The sequence below is a fragment of the Labeo rohita genome, chromosome 5, assembly GCF_022985175.1.
Source record: "Labeo rohita strain BAU-BD-2019 chromosome 5, IGBB_LRoh.1.0, whole genome shotgun sequence".
Taxonomy (NCBI): domain Eukaryota; kingdom Metazoa; phylum Chordata; class Actinopteri; order Cypriniformes; family Cyprinidae; genus Labeo; species Labeo rohita.
Window position 1 is genome coordinate 3,971,934 of NC_066873.1, and position 22,199 is coordinate 3,994,132.

Consider the following 22,199-nt stretch of genomic DNA (forward strand, 5'->3'; position numbering starts at 1 on the left):
AGTCGAAATTATGAGAATGAAGTCGAAATACTATGAGAATAAAGTAGAAATTACGAGAATAAAGTCAAAATATTACATATAAAGTCGAAATTACAAGAATGAAGTTGAAATACTATGAGAATAAAGTTGAAATACTACGAGAATAAAGTCGAAATTACAAGAATAGTCAAAATATTACAAGAATAAAGTTGAAATTATGAGAATAAAGTCGAAATACTACAATAATAAAGTCGAAATTACAAGAAAAAAGTTGAAATACTACAAGAATAAAGTAGAATATACGAAAATAAAGTCAAAATATTATGAGAATAAAGTCAGAATACTACGAGAATAAAGTTGAAATTCCGAGAATAAAGTCGAAATGTTTCGAGAATAAAGTCAAAATTACGAGAATTATTTTGTAGCAATTACGAGATTAAAGTTATAATATTTTGAGAATAAAGTCAAAATTATGAGAATAAAGTTGAAATATTTGGAAAATAAAGTCGAAATTATGAGAATAAAATTGAAATGTTTCCAGAACAAAGTCAAAATTACGAGAATTAATTTGTAGCAATTATATATTATTATTATTATTATTATAAATTAATTATATATCATTAATATTATTAATATAATATTATTACATTCTATCCTATTGCGCATGCAAATGGCCCAGATTGAGACCACCGGGAGATATTCCAAAGTCTCAGCTTTCAAATACTGATAGTTTTATAGTGAAATGCAAACAATATGTCTATTACAATAATGTGTTTTTTACACTCTTTAATATGGCGTGACAGATCGCTGTATTCGTTTAAGCGGCATGTAAATCAATCATCTTTCTGATTACAATAAGACATTAATTTCATTAAATTAGGCTGTACTGTTTTCATTCTATGCCTTCTGATGTTCTTTCATTTTTATATCTTGCTATAAACTTGAAATAAAAAAATATGAAATATGAAATGAAAAAATATAACCTATGTGTACAAGCCCACTTTGACCTTCAAAATGTTTTATTGTTGTTTTTAATTAAATACATACGAGAAATGTTGAATGCCGCAAAGACAACAGTATAATTTAATGAATCGATTTACATGAATACAGCGATCTGTCACGCCACAATAAGGGGCTTGAAAAACACATTATTGTATGGGTGTTTGTATTTCGCTATAAAACTGATTTTGAAAGCTGAAAATGAGTATTCAAATAAATTCCGGTGGCCTGACAACTTCTCCCGGTGCTCTCAATCTGGGCCTTTGCATGCACTCTCATATTATAACTTTAATTTCTACGATTTAATTTATTGAAACATTTAAACTTTATTCTCAAAATGTTTCAGTTTTATTCTCGTAATATTTTGACTTCATTGTCGAAATATTTCAACTTTATTCTCGTAGTATTTAGACTTTATTCTCGTAATATTTTGACTTTATTCTCATAATTTCGACTTCATTCTTGAAATAATGCAACTTTAATATAGCAATCTTAGATTTTTTTAACGTGCTACTAAACCGGCGTCGTATATGTCATGTACACATTTGTGATGATACAGTTGTAACTTAGTACATTTGAAATATATTAACTTTAAATATTAATATATTAGCTTTAAATGTAATATTGAATATCACACTACAGCGTACATTCAGTACAGTTAAGCACACTTCTTTTTCACAGTGATGCAGAGGACACACACAGGATATTACTGATATAGTGTCATCATCATTGGCAGTTTTATACAGTATGAAAGTATTACTGAACTTCGCAAACATCATATTATTGATGCCTGCAATATTATTATTGCATTAGGGATTTAAGTAATGCCATTGCAACGATCAAGATCACTCCAGCAACTGCTTAGCAGCGGGTTAAAGGCACTCAGAGCAGCTGATAAGCAATGACCTGGTGACCAAAAAAAAAAACAAAAAAAACACAGAACCAGTCCTGTTGATGAACAATTCAGTGACGTTCAACAGTCCTCTGTATTGGAGAATAACTATGGCCACCCTTTAGTGCGCCAGTACACACACGAATCAAGAATATGGCCCACCTGCTCTGGCATAAATAAATACAGAAAATAGTTATAGCAACATGAACCGTGCAGTGAACTGTTTACATAGCGATTTGACACTACAGTCTATACCAGCCAGAGCCAGTTCATTTGGGATGGACTCCAAAAACTCTAAATGAAACGATATCCTTACAAGTTTCAAATAATTTGTTTTAGATACTGTATAACTAGATAATATTTGGCGTGCATTATGATGTGCCTTGCCAGAGAATGATAGCTGATTCAGGTTCCTCCAAAATTTGTTTTGTTTTTTCCCTTTCCACTTCATGTTAACAATCTTATAGAGATTATTTATTTATGTATTGCAACAGATGGTTTTGGCTTGCTCACTGCATGGCCCACAAATAGTTTTCAGTAAAGTTTCTTTGAAACAATATTTGTTTTCAGAAATTGACATGACCTTACTTGACAAGTGATGGAAACACATTTCCAATTCATAAACATCCTGTTGAGAAAGACTAGGGTAAATATTGTGACATCTGTAGTCCACCTGAAGGCTTTGTGTGACTGTTTTATAGAAGCCTGCATGTCACACACTAATGGACTTCCTCTAGCGTCATTTTATGTGTGTGCATTTACGTCAGTATCATTCTGATGGTTTTACTTGACATTTTAGTGGGCTCTTTTCATTGAAGATCTAAATTTTGTACATTAACTGTAAGGAAATCCTCCTGAAGCAAAGCTGAAAACCTCTCTTTAAAGCACATTGATGTTTTCTCCAGTTTCTGAGTCAATGCTTCTTTGGATAGAGTCCAGAGCGTCAAAGGAACAGTTCACCCATGAACTAAATTAAATCCTGCTACCATTTACTCCGACCAATAGAAAATAAATGTTAAGCCTATTTTGATGCAGCTCCTTTTCAATAAGCATAAAGTCAGGGGCATTGAATTTTAAGTTCTTAGAAATATAAGAATTGTACTCTTTGTATTCATCTTGATTTTGCATTGCTTGGAAATATAAAAAAGGAAAAAAGTCATCTTTATTTATTTATTTATTTAGTTAGTTAGTTTTAATAATGTTATCAAAATATTCATACATATTAGGTTTTGGAGTTCCACAACATGACATTTTACAGCTGAAGTAACAATACCTTATTATATGTCAATTATAGGTCAGTTTATCTTAAGCTAACGTACTGGCAGAGTAAAATTTTATTGTAAAATATAAAATATTGTCAAACAACAAAATAAGCTTTTCTTCACAATATTTCATTATTTTAATAATCAATGCTTTTTCTTCATTATGACCTAAAGACTTATGTTGGATCGCCATGATATTTCATTAACCCACATACATTCGTCTACTGAAGCCTTATGATAGATATGTGGAAAAGACCAAAATGTAAGTGTTATTCACAAATAGCTTTCTCTCTGTCGCAGCTTTGAAGTACTATTCTCCATCTCATGCATCGTGTTTGGCTACAACATGCAATGCCATTTGGCATTAATTACGTCAAACTTAGTGGGACACATTGCCTGCTGGGATGCACTAAGTTTGTGTTTGTGAATGTGAATAAGCTTTGAGAGGCATGGCGTAAAACATGATTTTGTGAACTATTATTTTATAAGTCTTAAGTTTTTAGACATGCAGGTTTAATGTACGTCTAATATTTAATAAAATGCATTAGCAAAACTAATGGATTTTACTGTGTACACATACACTGTAAAAAACAAACAAACAAACAAACAAACAAAAAAATAGGTTTAACTTAAAGAAAGGAAGTATCCTAGTTGCCTTAAAACTTTGAGTTCTTTGAAACTAAGAATTTCAGTTTTTACAAAGGTAGTAATTTTTTTTTTTTTCAACTAATATTATCTTATAAGAACTAAAGATAACTTAATGATGTTTGTCATAACTTTGGATTAAATATTATAACAATTACCTAAAAAGTTGACATGGTTGGCTTAAAATTTAGAGTTCAATAAACTTTAACACAAGTTAACATGGTAAAAGCTTTTTGTTAACATTATCCTGGCATAAGAAAGAGCACAAATAAACCATAATTTAAACATTCATGTTTATTAAAACATCCACATACTAACACCGCACTGAAGACGTATATATATATATATATATATATATATATATATATATATATATGTATATATATATACAAATGTAATTGAATGTGTAAATAACTGCTTGAATGAAAACATTAAAACACAAAGCAAAAATGAAAACCAAACAATATTGCCTGTAAGTGCTGAGACAAGTTCCAGATAGTCTAACGCAGTACACAACCATACAGCGTCTTATAACCTCAGATCACCAAGATTTCATCTTCTGTTACCAGGACCACATCACCTCAGATTGATGGTGCTTACTTTGGTCACCCACAACTATAATCCCAAAAGTCATGTCCTTGATTAATTCCTGCTCAGAACATGTGTGCTTTAATAAAAACAAAGGGAAGCATTAAAATCTGCCTTACAATCTTAAAGCTTACAGACTCCAATATATGTTCACTTATAAAGTAAATAAATTTACTTACAACTTTGTCCAAGCTCTACAATGTGACATTCATTCCCATTATGTCTGCATAGGACTTTGATGAATACAGCTGCAAAAGGACTTGCTGTGGTCCATGCACAAGACCGTTGAATTCTGCACTGATCTTCAGTCATTCCAGAATATCATAAACATGAAACATACGTAAACACATTAAAACAACTGGAAAATAAAATAAATAAATATATAAACAAATCTTTACAGAGAACGTCAAAAGTCATGACAAGTTTACGTTTTAATTACCAAAGCCTTACTTTACAAACCAGATGAGGCTTTAAAACAACAACAACAACAAAACATTATTATTACTGTTATTCAAAAACTTATAGTTTTTAATGTACGTCTAATGCAATATACTTATGATCATATACTTACACAGCATTACAATGGGTTCCAGTGAGGCACTTTAAGAAATAATTCAGAAAACTGAAAGAAGAGTACCTTCAGAACTTCATCAAAGCCAAGGTTATGTCAGTAATATCAAATATCCAAACAAACTCTGAGGGATGTGCTCATTTGTTTTGCTTATAACATGCATTAAAAGGGAGACTTAAAGTAGTTATCTTGTTTTTTGTTTATTTTTTTCCCCCTATTTTTTCATCTATGTATATGATGGATGTCTTTTAGGGAATTATAAGATCCTGTCAAGTTTAAAGTTCTTTTTTTTTTTCTTTTTTTATTCCTGCCATTCTAAATTCATACAGTTTTCCATTGTGCTCCAGACGGTCTCTAATGCAACACTGGGCTCAAATATGACATACCAAAGTGTATTTTTATCGTTCTCCAGATACGTTCAGTTCAGTACCACATGGGAGAATATTTATTATAAAATTTATGTGGAAAATACTGTGGGATTGCGTGTATTCTGAGGACGTGAAACTGACATAACTAGAAATTATGATGCTTTAAAGCTAATGTCATCTGAAATCATTACATTCTGTTTTAAGGAAAAATACATCTTGAGTAATACGCATACTGTATAAGTATATACATCAGTTGTGGTCTAAATTTCTGTTATGATTAATAGCTAAGCAACTGGAAGATGCCCTGCTTTTAAAAGGTACAGTAAAAAGACACATTTCTTTATTAGTATCAAGATTACAATGATTATAACGGTCGGTATTTAAATACTACCTTTGGCCTTTGAGTTCTTGTCTGGGGGATTTACACCCACTGTTCCTTGCAAACGTATCCTATTCTGTAAAATCCTAGGCCATCTTGCTATTTTGAGGTCTATCCATGGATTTTCAATGATGCTTAGTTTGGGGGACTGTGAGGGTCATGACAAAAGCTTCAACTTGCACATTTTGAGGTAGTCCATTGTTGATTTTGTGTGTGTTTAGGATCATTATACTGTTGTAGAAGCCACCCTCTTATCATCATCTTTTTTTTTTTTTTTTTTTTTTTTTTTTTTAACAGACAGATTTCTGCGATGTTTTCTTACAGAGTAATTGCATCCAGCTATTTAATTGAATGGATGCTTACCTCTAGCAGTGAAATGTCCCCGATGTTACTTGCTGCAATGCAAGCCCAAATCATGATCCCCAAAAATACATTTTCTTTTTTACAGTCAAATCGTCCTGTTTTTACTTCAAACAAGTCTGATACATTATGTAACATGTTGTCTAATGATGTTAATTTGTTAACTTCAGACTTTTTGAGTGAAGTTTAGTGAGGAGGCAGGAAAGGATTTCTTGAAGTGCTTTTGCAGTTAAACAAAAGTTTTGATGTGACTTTCTAGCAATCCTACAAGCAGTTCTCTCTGAAAGCATTCTTGTTCTTCCAGACCTCATCTTGACCTCCACCGTTCCTGTTTACTGCCATTTCTTAATTGCATTACGAACTGAGGAAATTACTGCTTAGAGGAACCCATGGCTTTTGATTGTTGGGACTTTTGAGAAGTCAGAGTATTTATAAAGCTTCGAAATTTGCATCAGCTGGCCTTTCCTAACAATGATTGTGAACAAGCTTTAGACCTAACAAGGTAACGTCTGAGAGCTTGGTAAAGGTTATCTGAGAGCTCAGGTCTCTTGGGGTGTCCTTTTTTACTCTGAAATTGTATGAAACGAAAACAATGCACTAATCTTGCTTAAGAAGCAGTGGTGGAAGAGTGCTATAAAGTGTACTTAAGTGAAAGTATTGCTAATTTACTTAAGTACAAAAACGCTGAAAAATAATATGATGCAAGAAAGAGTAAATAAGTAGTTTGCTGAAAAACTACTCATGTTACTGCTTCACTAAGTACTTTAGTTTTATTTTTTTTTTTCTGTTTTTATACAAAATGAGGTGATGTGAGCATTATGGAGCATTAAATACTCTCATCTAATGTCTGTTTCTCAAAGAAGTATTAAACTTTCTTTTTTAAAAATTAAAACAAATTTTTATTTTATAACACATATCCAATTTCTGATCTTAAGTATCCGATTCCAGAATTGGGATTGATTTTTGATTCCCAAGGCTAGGTATGGTTTAACATGTTAAATAAAATGCTCTTTTTTTGTTCTACTAAAAATGTGCCTGGGGTCCACCATAGCTATATTAACAAACTACAATTGTACGTGCATCTGATTGACCAAAAAAAAATCATGGTATATGTAAAATGCATGCCCTCTTATTTCAGTGTTGATGTTAATGAAGTTGTTTCAGCTTCGTACATTTAGTTAAGATGCACTGTTAAAGAGGGTGAGCTTTACCGCTCAGCTTGAACTGTGTGCATGCAGTTTTAGGGCCCAAGCCCGTAGGGGCGAAGCGCCCTATTGTTTTCCTAATCATCTTCTTATGTCTTCTTCATATTTTTGGGGGGCTTTTGGGACCCTTTACATTCTCAAAAACTCTTGAAAATTGGCACACACCCTGAAATCTGCAGCCATTAGGGAAGAGCAGAGACTGGTACACGGGCGTGGCAGAAGGGCTCTAGAGTGCCCCCTTAAATTTGGAGGCCTATGTACCACACATAATTGCAGTTACACATATGAAACTTGGTACACATATAGAACTCATTGAGCCTTTCAATCTGAACGTCATTAGCTCCTCCCAACAGGAAGCTGGTTATTCTGGGTTTTGTGTAAAACACATGCTGTGGAATTTGATATACTCATTTGATATACTTTTCAGTTGATTGCCACTAAACTCAGTCAACATAATCTCAAGACATGATGGTGATGTTAAATTGCAAAGAGATTTCTGATATCTCGAACAGTTTGGCAATGGCGAGGCAACACATTTATGGTGAGAAATGAGAAACAGGAAGTGTCTAATAACTTTTGTGTACATCGTCTGATTTTGATTGAACTTCAGCAGTTTGAATTAAATGTGTTATGAATGTTAATGAATTAAAGTTATAGCGCCACCAACTGGCAGCAGGGGGTTAGTTTTTCCTACAGTCACCAAACTCAGTATATATATATATTTAAAGGTCTATTCATTTATATCTGTGATTTTACCTGCATTGCAGCTTAATAAATCCCTTAGGCCTTGTTTATAATTTTTGTGCTGCAAATAACAATTTGACACTCATTTGATACTGACCTATGACATCCTGTGATGTGACATTCTGAATTTACATCATCCCATGAATGTGACTCATATGGTTCTCAGTCATACTGGTAACAGCTGGCTGTAGTAAATACGGCTTATTTAAATGACTTTGACGTAGTCCTTTGATATTTACCTGCTCTGACTGCATATTGCCCACCGTGCACAGTTTCCCTAAAGCCACTGGGATGGCGCTGGCTCCAGGGGTTGGCCCCGAGATTGTGGCTATTGGACAATTTGTTCTTGCTTTGTCCATGCAATAACTGCATCCTTCTATTTACTTAAACTGCTAAGTGCTCTGGTAATATCACTGGTATGACCCATTTCAGGAGCTGTCAAACTTACAAAAATAAATCAGGCCATACCTCACTTACATTCATTAAAATATTGAAACGTTAACCATACTGATTGAAAACGCCAATGCCTGCATGGTTTGAATGTCCCGCCCCCCAGCTGAACTGGAAGTTTTGAGTTTTGCACATGAGTCAGACCTGTCTGTTATTGCCTGAAGTGCAGGGCTCCACCCCAGTAGTTTGAAAAGTTCATCAAACGCCAGCTCGCCCTGTTTCTACATCAGCACCTGTGTAGTAAAGTGAATACTTTATTTTTGTTCAACTCAAGTAGAAGTGAAAGTACCACAAGTTAATTATACTCAAGAAAGTAGAAAAAAATGAAAAAGGTTCATAAGTATTCTACAGATTAATCTTTATAGTCTATCTGTTGGAGAGTAGTTTGTCTTGTACTTACTGTACTTAACTATTCATAGAATAAATTAATGAATGAATAAACCGGTGTGCACAAATTTTTGCATCCCACTGTATATGCGCTGGTATATACTAGTTTTTTTCCATGCATCTTCCAGCAGTTCAGAGTGAGTATAACGTGACATCTGTGTTAAATGGCGTATTGTGTAAATCTCTTTTATTGTAGTGTTTTACTTTAAAGGCAGTAGTACATAAGATGCATTTTACATTTAAGAGGTGAAGAGAAAAAAAAAATCATCTATAATGCAACCTCTCCTGCTCCTGGCATCAGAGCTTACAGAAATGACTCCTCTGGGAATCTGGGTTTCCTGCTTCCCACATTCAGGGTCCTAAGATTAGTTGCTTTATTGTGATGCCAGAGCTGACCGTTCTGACCCCTGTGAGAGTATGGGTGGGTTCTGATAACTCTGTTCTCAGAACTACCCATCTAACCTCAAAATTCTGGAGTTTCTTCACTTTAAGACGACTCAATCATGCCCACTTAATAATGCTAAGGGATGTACGTATCGATACCTGCAACCATGGAAAAAACGTCTGCGTTGAGTTGTTTTGAACCCCTATACTGAGGTGAGTTGCAACTAACAAATAGTAATTATAGGCTTCATTTTAAAGAAGTCAGTGTAAAATTATTATTTCCTATCTAGTTTCTTGTTTTATCATGCATTTGGAAAATAGATATAGTTTTATTGTGAACAATTCATCCATGCTCTTTCTTTCTTTCTTTCTATTTCTTTAACCTTGTAATCTTAACAAACTCAATAAATGTCAGACTTCTCTATAGAGACCTATGCAGTTCTCCAATAATTTAGTCTCCTTAAACTCCGCTCACATTTCCGTGGCCTCCATTTATGAGTGCTAGACCCACAGAGCAAAATCCAATCAACAGTCAACAGCCTACGTTTTTTCTGATAATCTGGAACTTGGATGTACATCATAATAAAGAAGAAAAAAACTTTTGTCATTTCATCCGTTTTATTATGACTTTAAGTTGTGCAAATGCATTTATTTATTTAATAGACACTCAATGATTTGTAAATGTTTTCTGAAATGTATTTATATATGGATGGATGGGAGGATTTTTTTAATTGTAGCCATCCACAAACTATACCACAATAAAGTAGAAACCTTCCCAGTCTAGAGCATAATATCCCATTGTCACAAGAGTTTGTTGAAACAATGTTTTTGCAGGATAAGGCCTAATTTTCAGAGGTGTGACAAATCCCGAGGGAGCTCAGACGCGATACAAAACATGATATACAGTAGGGGAAATATTTGTCTAACAGAGAGGGCCAAGAAAAGCTGTTTATTGTCCAGTCGCAACATGAGAGCTCTGTGCCATGTATGGCCACAGCCAGACCACGGGTCAAGATGGGACCCACACACAATGGCTCATTCTTCTACATACAAAGTGGTCTCAAACCTTCAGACTGACAGCCCACTTTCGCTCCCCCTCCCCCTGTTTTCTCCTCGGTCTGTTCAGCCTATTATATCCCTTTGAGGACAGGAAGTGTAATGTGACTCCACGGTCTGAGCCCCTTGCTTTAATCTGGGCATGGCTGGAGGCCAACTGAGCCTATCACATTCGCACACAATCTCACACGCTCGCTGCTGAGGATTACAGCGACCGGGGTCACACAAACACACTCACACACAGTGCAGAGCTATGGCCTGTACCAGGCGGTGAGGATTAGCTTGTCTTGGTTTAGCTACTTGTGGAACTGGAATTCTGCATTGCTTTCGTTACTGGATGATGCCGACTGTTGGTCTCTCCACAGCTGAGCGCCGGCTCCGAGTGCAGCTGTGACGTGGGTCCTGACGGGGCCAAGAAGAAGAAATCCAAAAACCTGTAAGTCCCATTCTCATTTTTTCTGCATTGTATGTTTGTCACTGCTGGTTGTGAGAGTTATCGGTCTCTACAAGTCACTTATTTTGTCATTAAATGCGATGTTTTGAAACAGTTCTCAGAAAATCTCATAGTTGCTCTTCAGTTATTAGTTCTTACAGTCTAATAGTTCAGTTTCAGGTTTTGTGGCACACCAATGGCAAAGGCTAGACCCTGACATGATTTTGCTTCTTAATGAGGTTCCATTTGTTAACATTAGTTGTTGCGTTAACTGCAATAAGCAATACATTTGTTACAGTATTTTTAATCTTTATTAATGTTAGTTAATAAAATGCAACTGTTTTAGTTCATGTTAGCTGAGGTCAATCAAATAATATTAACAGATACAATTATTTTAATTATGTATTAAAGTTGGAATTAACATTAACTAAGATTAACAATGCTTTCAAAGTTTTCAGAAATGTCATTGTTTATAGTTCAGGTTAACTGCATTGTTAAAAAAGTGCTTTTTTGAAGTTAAGCACATAAGTAAAACAAAGATTATAAGAGTACTTTCACAAGAATATTCTATTTTAGTCTTTCTACTTCAGAATTTCACATTTAATTTAAAGTTGCTTCTTTGTAATTGTTTTTTTTAAATATACTAGCAATTTCTGAGTGAAAAAAGTAAACCATTTTATTGTTGTTAACAAATGGAGCCTTATAATAAAGTGTTACCAAGAGATGTATAAGTTTGAATCAGTATTTGAGACAGTTTTCATATGATTGAAAATGCATATCACCACATCATGAAATCAGAATGATCGTAGTCAGTATTTAGAGTGGTTGGAGATTTGAATTGCAATTCTAATGAAGAATTGAATTGTAAATAAAATTAATGAAAGAAAGAAAGAAAGAAAGAAAGAAAGAAAGAAATTTTAAGGTAGAATTGCATGCATCTTTAAAATATAGTGTAAAAACATACACTATATTTGTGTGCATGTTATGTATTATGTTGCAAGTTTAGAAACATACCGTCAAACTATTTTGGAATATTTTTGAGTTGCTTCACATGAACAATGATATTTGTGTGATGCACAGAGTTGCAGTGTAGTTATAATGTAGAGCTTTTCAAACTTTTTCAGTTCCATGATGGTTATAGCTCACTAGAGCTTGTGTATGTGTGTGTGTCCTTATTCTGAGTGATACTGTGTTAAGCTCATCACAGACAGTTAATCTGAGCCTTTGTATTGTTAGGTGTGAACTGTGCCAAGGTATCTCTGGGTTTTTATTAACACTTTTCACACCTACAGAACAATAGAATTGAATCAGCTCCTCGTGGAATCAGCTGCCCTGTGCTCTTATAGTGAGGCTCAACACAATAGACGAAAGGTTTTTACTGTCTGGAATAGTGAACTGGAACTGTCTGGCTTGAACATTGTCCAGGGAGAATGTTTCTTTTGATCCGGCGACTCTCAAAATTAAATATTTAACAACGCATCATGTAATATACAGATATTATTCTTAGAATAATTTATTTCCCAGAAGCCTTTAATGTTTATGCCAAACTGTAGCATTCATCTGGCATCGAAGGGATGAAAAGGAGAGGTCTGATCCACAAGCAAAGAGCAGAAACCTCTTCCATATTCTTTTTAGTACAGCTCAGACTTTTGTGATAACAGTGTTCAGAGCTCCTACACTACCTTTTAGAAACAAACAAAGAAATCCTACTTACCACAAACATTTGGAATGTTGTACATTTAGAGAAGCAGTTTGTTACTTAATTCATTTAATGAAAAAAGTATATTTTTGTCATTTAATTCTTTTTAACAGTGTGTTTTTCGTTCACTTATTAAGTTGGTTTTTCCATGTATAAATGAATTTTAGCAGGCACAAAGATAAGCGTTTAGAGCACTGACACCATTTATTAGTCTTTCAGACGCAGTGCTTCAGGCTAATCTGTGGTGAAATGATCTGGTATGTTTAGCAGCCACTGCTTTCCAAGATCCGCTTGAGGGATTAAAACTTTATATTCCACTGCCTTGGTAAACTCAGTAATGTTCAGAATATCTCTACTGTCTCTCAAAAGGTTGTAATGGTTCAATCTCCTTGTAGACACTTATTTTAAGTGGTGTTTTGAGAACTATGTGCGTACAGCAAACATATATGAAAGAAAACTAAGAAGCCACATTATTTAAAGGTCATCGGGTGCCCATTTTCCACATTTTGATATGATTCTTTAGGGTCTTAATGAATATAATATACTTTGATTAAAAATTCTCAATGGTTGTGTAAAACAACACCCTTTTTGCCTTGTCAAAATGAGCTCTGCAAAAATCATCCCATTCTGAGGGATTGTTCCTTTAAATGCAAATGAGCTCTGCTCGCCCCGCCCCTCTCTTCTCTCTGTGGAGTGACGCGCTGCTCTGAGAGAATGTTTACTTTAGCCGCGAAACTTGCTAACTAGCATGTTATTAGGAAAGGTGATTGCAGAGATTCATAAAAAAAAAAAAAAAAATTTTATACTTACTTCTGCTGTAGGTGAAGCTGGATCACGAATGATTTGCACGAACATAGACGCATTTATGTAGATCGGGAGGCGCATTCCCTTCACAAACAATCGTAATTTTGATGTTGGGAGTAAATGACGACCACTATGTTCATTATTACATCCGGCAACACAACACCTCAATTGCTCAGTCAGAGATATTTTTGTCTAACTTATATCCCTGCTCCGGCATCAAAACAATGGAGGTTGGACTGTTGTCGATTTGAAAAAAAAGGGGATTTTATTTTTACAAAACCACTGCATGTTTTTTTTTTTTTTATTATTATTATAGGGTAGATTTGTACATACACTGCCAACACACATTAATGTTCAAACAACATGTGAAAGTGAACTTTGCATCTGATGACCCCTTTAAAATCAGAAATACATCTTAGCTCAGTGCAGGTAGTGCATGTTTTGCGAGTGGGTTATTTTGCACATACACACTACTAGTTTGCAGCTGTTATTCCGATTCTGTTGTTTCAGCTGCATTAAGTCGCAGTAACACTAGACTTGGCACTGAATTCACTTTCATTCATACACATGTGAAAGCGTGAGACTGGAAACACATGCTCATGTGAATACTTTTCATCTTCCACCACGTATCGAAGTTCATCTGTACAATAAGATATCCTGACAGTGGATCTAAACAGCACAGACTGACCAGTTGACAAAATCCAAAGAACACAAACTTAGAAGTTAGCAGAATTTACAGAATCTTTTATAGAATTTAAACAGGATGTAGTGCAAATAGCCTGTCTTGTTGGCAAAGGTTATTTACACTAACTCCACCCACTATTGTTTGACTGATCCAGAGAACATTACAAAAGAAACCTAACTGGCAACTGGGACAGTGGTGGAGACCAACAATGGCTTTAGCTTTTGACAGTCAACCAACACAAATCTGCCTTTATCTGCTGTTACTTCTCCCTTTTCCTGTCGCATATCAGCTCAGACAGGCGTTTATTTAAAATATTTTGTTACCTCGAAACTGTTGCTCTCATTCCTGGACTCTTTATACCAAAACCAAGATGGCCTAGTTGAGTCCACACACACACACACATGCTTTCATTCTTCTACATGACTCAATGAATCCGCACAATGCAGCATATGCAATTACTGAAGTGTTGTTATAGTGAGAGTGGAATGTGGGAAGCACTTTAAGAAAAAATGAGCCTTATTTAGATGAATGACGTCACAGCATTAAACAAGAATGTGACACCAAACATCTCTTCTTTTGCCTGAATTTATCTCAGCAACAGTCGAGAAACTACAGTGACTAGGCTAGAGATCTCTTATCATAGTCGCTTCATATAAGCACTAATCACTGGATATGTGAACTTCACAAACTTTTTGAAATCTAGCATTTAGTTGCTCATGTAAAGCAGGGTAAAAGGGTTAGAACATTAAAAGATGTTCAAGAGTTTTGTTTGAGAAATTGAACTCAACTTTAAAGAGATGTGTTTGCATGTTTCCCAACAGGATATGGGAGAAAAAAGTTATCATTATCTAAGCTTAGCCAATATATTTCTGACCCTTTGCCAGTATGTGAACCTTGACCTTTTTTTTTAAATTGAGATTTATACACCATCTGAAAGCTAAATAAATAAGCTTTCCATTGATGTATGTTTGGTTAGGACAGGACAACTATTTGAAAAAAACAAAAAACAAAACATATATATATATGCAGATTTATTTAACATGCACTAACCTGATTGTGAATCTAATTATAAGAACAAAAATAAATTTGTAAAATAATGTATATTTAAAAACACAGATCACACAACACACACAGAAACACAAAATTCCTACAGCTAAGCTGTTAAACTGTTGCAACTTACGCCATGTTACAACAGTCTCACTCTCCCCTTCTTGTGTTGTGTTACAAAAAAAGACACTTGAGAACACAATGGTGTGTGAAATTGATCTTACGTTGCTAGAAGCATTTTCAAGATTGATTCTAAAAGCTCCTAATAAGGGCAAAATAAGTCCACCTACACAGATCAGTTCATGTAATAGCAGCTGCACCTGGTTTGGCTCTAAAAGGAGGAAGTTTTTTTTTTTTTTTCTAAGAAGTTTTTGGCACCTGGTTTATGACGGCAGACTAGTCACAAAAAGCAGACACTAGCACTCATCGGAGATCAGTGTATCTGCAGACCGCTGGTGAAAGAGAAAGACGCCCAGTCTGCATGTTCAGCTGATCTGAAAACAGCTGAGCTGTGGCTCACCCAAGGGCCGAGGACACAGCTGCTTTCACGTTTGCATTTTCAGACTCTAACCTTCACTGTCAACATGAGCTTGCGACCACAATTCCCAGGTGTGGTGGCTGGAGTGACTGTCATCACATTACCACATTATGAGCGTTTCCATTCAAAGAGAAATTCAATTACTGGGCACCTGGTGAAAGCCACTGAACGTGATCATGAACGTCTCAGTGATTCATAGCATTTGCTTTGATGTTATAATGTAAATGGATCAATCGAGACAATTTTCCTAGCGTTTACACAGGTGTGTCACAATACTTTTAGATGTACAGTATGTCTGTCTATTTTATAATCTGAAACCTGTTTGCATTTTTGCCATCTTTGTCTACAATAAATGACAGATACCTTTTAGATAGTAATAAAAGATTAGGCCAAACTTGTGCCAACAAACCAAATATTAAATAGAGCATTTAATAGAGCATGCAGAGCATTAAACAGAGCACAACCGCAAGGCGCTAACTGCTAACTTGAAAAATAACCCGCGGCAACAGTGTAAAAGTAGCCCGGAGTCAGACGCACCTCTCCCGCATTGCCGTCTGCACTTTACTCGCCTGTGCTCGCGGGCGCGAACTGGAATCACAAACTAGGCTGCATTAGAACCTTTTGAGGGCACAACATCGTCAAGTAAGTAACTTTAACAAATGTTACAGTATCCACTGTAGTTGTCCGCAAGTAAAAACATAGTTTATCAGTCATTATCCGTGTTTCGCCATTATATCGCGTTTACTACAGTTCAGTTTGTAGATCAGGGTGCTCTGGCTGGTGCGACTACGTGGGGGCGGGGCTAATTTACATATTCATAGCTTCGCGTATAGTAAATGAGGCAAGGGGGTAGAGTTACATTCAAGCTGTTTTAAGGCATGAGAAAATTACTTTCACAAGAAAAAACATTTAAATATTTCATTTTGATGATCAAAGATCAGTTGTAAGGGATAAAAATTTTGACTACAGGGGGACTTTAAAGATTTAAATTATTTTTGAAAGCTGTTTTCTATTTGGTACTCAGGAAACATTTCCTATTATTTTCAATGTTGAAAACAGCAGAGCTTTCCAACAATGACTGTATGATTTTGAGATCCATCTTTTCAAACTGAGGACACCTGAGAGACTCATATGTAACTTTTTGAATTTGAAGATCAGGGTAAATTTAACTTATTTTGTCTTCTGGAAAACATTTAAAGGTGCATTAGGAGATCTTGGAAAATGCTAACTTTAGCCTGATAGCACTGAAAGCGAATGTCCCACCCTTCCTGCAAAACGCCGTCCAAAGCCACACCTCCCGAATGCGTGAACGCACACAGACTAGACGACCAGACGGCATTACTACAATACATTGTAACACCGAGTTGAAATGTTCAGCTGCAGATTCTGAAAGGGGGGTGCTAACTTTTTACCTCAACTGTACATGTTTTTACATTGTACTTATAATGGAAAAACAATAATAATGCCTCCATGTAATTGTATCTTTAATTAGTTTCTATAATTACATTTATTACACTGTTGATCCATCTCTTACACCTTAACCCACCCTTAAACCTACCCATGCCACCAAACCTGTCTCTAACCTTACCCATATCCCACCTCAATAGCAGCAAAAGTGTTTTGCAATATGATATGAACAAAATAGGTGCATTGTACTTATTTTTTGATGTAAATGCATTAATTTTTTGAATTGTAAGTTAAAAAGTCACAATTAGGATCAATGCTGAAAATAAATGAAAAATAAATAAATAAAAACAAGACAGATAAATAGAGAGAGACATTCACATATGATATCACATTTATTTAAAGTGAACTCTTGAGAGGAAACTCACTCACACCACCTAAAATATCAACTTAAACATTGCAATTAATGTAACACATACCAAATATTAATACTTAATATTCATAGATATGCTGTCACCTACGTGTAGACAGACAGACTGTATGTAGAACAGTAAGTGTGCTGTGAACACACTGACACACAGTACAGCAGTCTATGGTAGTGGAGATCTGGCCTGTGATTGGCTCACACTAGTTCTGCCTCCGTGAGATCCTGTGCTATATAAAGACACAGAGGCTCTCTGTGTGCGGTTAGAGGAATGTGACGTCCCAGCACCCCTCACACACATGTTACACACAATGGTGGATTTCTCTGAGAAGTACCTTGAAAGGTAGGGACCAAACGCTCCTATAAGTGTCTCCTCTGCTGCTCTGAGAGTTCTCACAGTAATGAGAAGAGGGAAGGAGGGAGGTAAAAATAGAAAGCAAGAGGTTACTTTAGAGGAGGGAAAAGATGAGGGTGATTGGAGTTCACGTCTCCTGTGGTTCATCTGACAGGGCGTTTGGGAGAGCTTCACGTGAAGTGCTGATGTTTCAGCTTTTCTTTGTTTAGGGTTTCGATGTTTCAGGTTTCTGCTTTCCATTGTTTATGTTGATGCTCTTGCCAAATGTTTACCTCAAAGTGTCTTTACTATTTTGTAGTGGTTTAAATCTGTCTGTAAACCTGAGTGTTTTATTTCTTAAAGTTAACATGTGAGATATTTTAAAGTGTGTGTAACAGCATAGTGACAGTTAAGCACATTTTCCCTATAGTTTACATTACTTTTAATGAGAAAATCAGTGATAAAGGCAATAATGTACTATTCCAATAACTAATTATTTATGCATCATTTATTTATACCTGCTTTATTGAATATTTTGATATTTTAATAAAACATTCATAGTATTTCATTAATAGAAATTAGAATCATGGTAGAGAATAATAGTAGATTAGAAATGAAAGAATAAATGAAATGTAAAACATTCTTGAGCTTGATGAATAAATAATTAATTGGCTTTTTAATGTATTTTTTTATCAAATCAAATTGATTTTGAGATTCACAAAACAAATTTTAAAAAATGTAATGTGAACTTTGGGAAAAAACAAAAAAAAAAAAAAACATTTGTGATTTAATACGTAAGATTCCATATGATTACTGTAAGTTTCTCCATGAAAAAGAAAATGGTCTCCATTAATGCAGGTAAAGGTGACATTAAAGTAATGGTGAGACATTTATACACTACTTAACAAGGGAAGATGTATTATGAAGTGCATGCATGCACACAAAAACACATTGCTTGAGCAAAAATGACATCATTCATAGCTAAACCAGTGTTTTGGTGCAGAAATCCAGCTCTTTAGAAACAGGACTCCTGTTTGGATGTGAACCCACATCACATCTGTTTTAAACTGACAGTCATCACAATAGCTGTCACGTTTTAAATGTCTTTCCCACAGCAAGTGTCCTGGTTTCACGGCCTGGAATAGCACTGAGCTCTATTATGGGCAGTAATATGAGCCGGGCAGAGAGGGAATTGGCAAAGCCTGGAGATAATTGTGGCTTGCAACCATCTCCTCTCCTCCTCTATCTCTGGCTTACCCTGCAGGGCTGGCCGTGGGGAAATGTCTGTCGACAGGCGCAGAGGAGCTGGATCAGAGCATCCTAATTTGATAAATTCCAGTGAGGGCGTGTCCTTCCTGCCGAGAGATTACAGGCCTGTGCCATGAGGAGGCGCGGGAGCAGCTGCTTCTGCTTGATAATTAGCCCAATGTTTTTCTCTAAATGAGGGGTCACGATCTCTCAAGCATGATAGACGTTTGACTGCTGCCTCGCTCAAGCAATGCAGTCACGTTTCGCGTCTTTTCCCACTGCATGTGTCCTGCTTACACAGCTTCTGACACAACTGGACATGCAACTGATCATGCACTATGCCATATGTTGTCTGAAAAGTTTTAATTAAAGAGCTTAGCAGTTCAAAAGTTTAAACTTGTAAATTAGTAGGGGAGACCAGCATTATCTTTGAGGTGAAAAAATTCTAATTTTGAGGTGAAGTAGTAATAATAATAATTATACAATTTTTATATAATTATTTAATTATAATTTATATAATTTTATTTTATTTTTTTATTTTTTTTTGCGCCCTCAGATTCCAGGTTTTCAAATAACTGTAACTTAGCCAAATAACAAACCATCATCAATGGAAAGCTTATTTATTCAGCTTTTAAAAAATTGGTGACTGGCTTTATGGTCCAGGGTCACATTTGTCCAAAACCTTTACCTAATTATTTCAATTCCAAGTTATGCTTTTGATTTTAATTAATAGTTCTGTACTTTTACTTGGTCAGCAATTGACTCATCTGTGTCGTTTTTGCAGCTCAAACAGTAGAGCATGGCACTAGTTGTGGCAATGGGTTTGATTTCCTAAAAATTCATGAAATGATAAAACTGAATGGAAGTTTTACTTTGGCTGAAAGTTTAGCCAAATGTGTAATGGTTCACCCAAATGTGTATTTTTATTTTTTTCAGAAATGTACTCACTCTCAGGCCATCCAACATGTAGATGAGTTTGTTTCTGATGCCAAAAACGATATGTTTTCAAGTCGTTTTTTAACTCCGAACTTAGTCCTCTATCCATAATCTTGCTTTTTATAGTGAAAAAGTAATCTTGTCTGAATCAAGAGAGAAATATGCACTGATCAAGCACCTTTTACAAGCAAAAATCATCCAAAACAGTTCTGAAGAAATATGTAAGTGGATTTTGATATGAGAAGAGAGCAGTAGATGGACTTTTTAACTGGAGAAAGCATTATTATGGATTATGGACTCATATTTTGGCTAGGAGGGTAAGGGTGAGTAAATGTTCATATAATTTTCATTTCTGGGTGAACTATTCCGTTAAAGGGGTCATCGGATGCTAAGTTCACTTTTTCATGTTGTTTGAACATTAATGTGTGTTGTCAGTGCATGTACAAATCTACCCTATAATGATAAAAATCCATGCAGTGGTTTTTAATTAATCTGTAAAAATAATATCCCCTTTTTCAAATCGAGCCGTTCTCAGATGTCTGTCGTTGTGGCATCACACCAACAGAGGCCGCTCCCACGATAGTTGAGTGACATGAGCTCTTACCTTAGTCCAGCTGTCACAGTCCAGTAACTTTCCATGTTTTGATGCCGGAGCAGGGATGTAAGTTAGACAAGAATGTCTCCGATTGAGTGATTGAGGTGTTCTGTTGCTGGATGTAATAATGAACATAGTGGTTATCATTTACTCCCGACATCTGAGCCACTGAAGAAGCAGTAGATTACGTTTGTTTGTGAAGGGAATGCACCTCCTGATCTACATATATCCGTCTATGTTCACGCGAATCATTCATGATCCAACTTCACTTACAGCAGAAGTGAGTATAAGCGTTTTTTTAATGAATCTTTGCAATCGCCTTTCCTTATAACATGCTAGTTAGGAAGTTTAGCGGCTAAACACGGCTAAACACGGCTAAACACGACTAAATGTGGCTAAAGTAAACAAAATCGTCTTTCCACAGAGAGAAGAGAGGGGCGGGGCGAACAGAGCTCATTTGCATTTAAAGGAACAACCCCTTAGAATGAGATGATTTTTACAGAGCTGATTTTGGCAAGGTAAAAAGGGTGTTGTTTTACAAAACCATTGAGAATTTTTAATCAAAGTATATTAGAAACTTTTCATTAAGAGCCTAAAGAATCATATCAACTTGTGGAAAATGGGCATCCGATGACCCCTTTAAATGAAACATCGATGAGCTCACTATTTAGCCTCCTGGGCTACGAAAGAGCAATAAAACCAGCATGCAGCACATCTTATTTTCCTCTGGTGAAACTCATCTTACCCTGCACTCACTACTCACACTACATTTTTTGGGAAGTACTGTAACAGCACTGTTACTATGCTTGATCTTAGCCAAAAGGCCAAGTATGTGAGTATTTGAGTGATTTTTCAGTCCTCTTTCCCCTCTTTTCATAGCTCGACTAATACCGTTTAGCACATTTTCACTGGCGTGGGCATGGGAGGCTGCCTGATGCCACATGGCCATTACTAACGGTGTTGCAACGCAGTGTGGAATCTCAACACTGTGGCACTGAATGGCCAGGGGGTGTTTCCTTGGCCACGTGCACACACGCACATACACAGGAATGTTCACTGCATGTTGATTGTTGGTGGCCAGAAGAAAGGCTATAAATATCATCTGATCACTAGATATCTCTTGACACCCTTTTCTACACATGGCACAAGGTAGATATACACACTTTATTTATCTTTAGAAGAAGTTTATTATATTGAATTGTTTATTATCATGCACCTGACAGGTTAAATATGGTTGAATATGGCTGTTTCTTTCCCCTATCATGATATACACATAATGTGTTGATGGTTGTTTCAAGCATATTGAAGAAGTTGCCAGCTTCTAAATTTAGCTTCTGTCTCTGCATGTAATCTCTGACTCGATGATGGTAAGATCAGATCTTTGTGTGGGTCATACTTTATCTTGTGGAACACCTTGTGCAATTGAGTAAAAGTAGTCTAAATTTGTATTTTGTCAGAAATAGAAATTGTTTTCATACACTGTGTGTGTGTGTGTGTATGTGTGTACTTGTTTTTGCTACATTGTGGGGACCAAATGTCCCCACAAGGATAGTAAAACCTGAAATTTTTGACATTGTGGGGACTGGCTTGAGGTCCCCATGGGTACAAAAGCTTATAAATCATACAGAATGAGTTTTTTTGAGAAAGTAAAAATGCAGAAAGTTTTCTGTAAGGGTTAGGTTTAGGGGTAGGGTTAGGGTAAGGGGATAGAAAATACAGTGTGGAGAGTATAAAAACCATTGCGCCTATGGAGAGTCCCCACAAAGATAATAAACCAGACATG

At 35.6% G+C, this 22,199-nt stretch overlaps 1 protein-coding gene across 7 annotated transcripts in view; it reads left to right on the plus strand.

Moving 5' to 3' along the window:
* rgs3a (regulator of G protein signaling 3a) overlaps nucleotides 1-22,199 on the plus strand; it is a 161,245-nt gene that overhangs the window by 130,182 nt on the left and 8,864 nt on the right. For 5 of the 7 annotated variants that reach the window (XM_051110231.1, XM_051110233.1, XM_051110235.1 and 2 more), the window contains one exon: nucleotides 10,635-10,705. In XM_051110231.1, coding sequence (XP_050966188.1) covers nucleotides 10,635-10,705 — 71 coding nt within the window. Of the gene's footprint in view, nucleotides 1-9,408; nucleotides 9,427-10,634; nucleotides 10,706-17,577; nucleotides 17,647-22,199 lie in introns of those variants that run through there. The other 2 variants (XM_051110239.1, XM_051110237.1) reach the window with 2 other exon arrangements.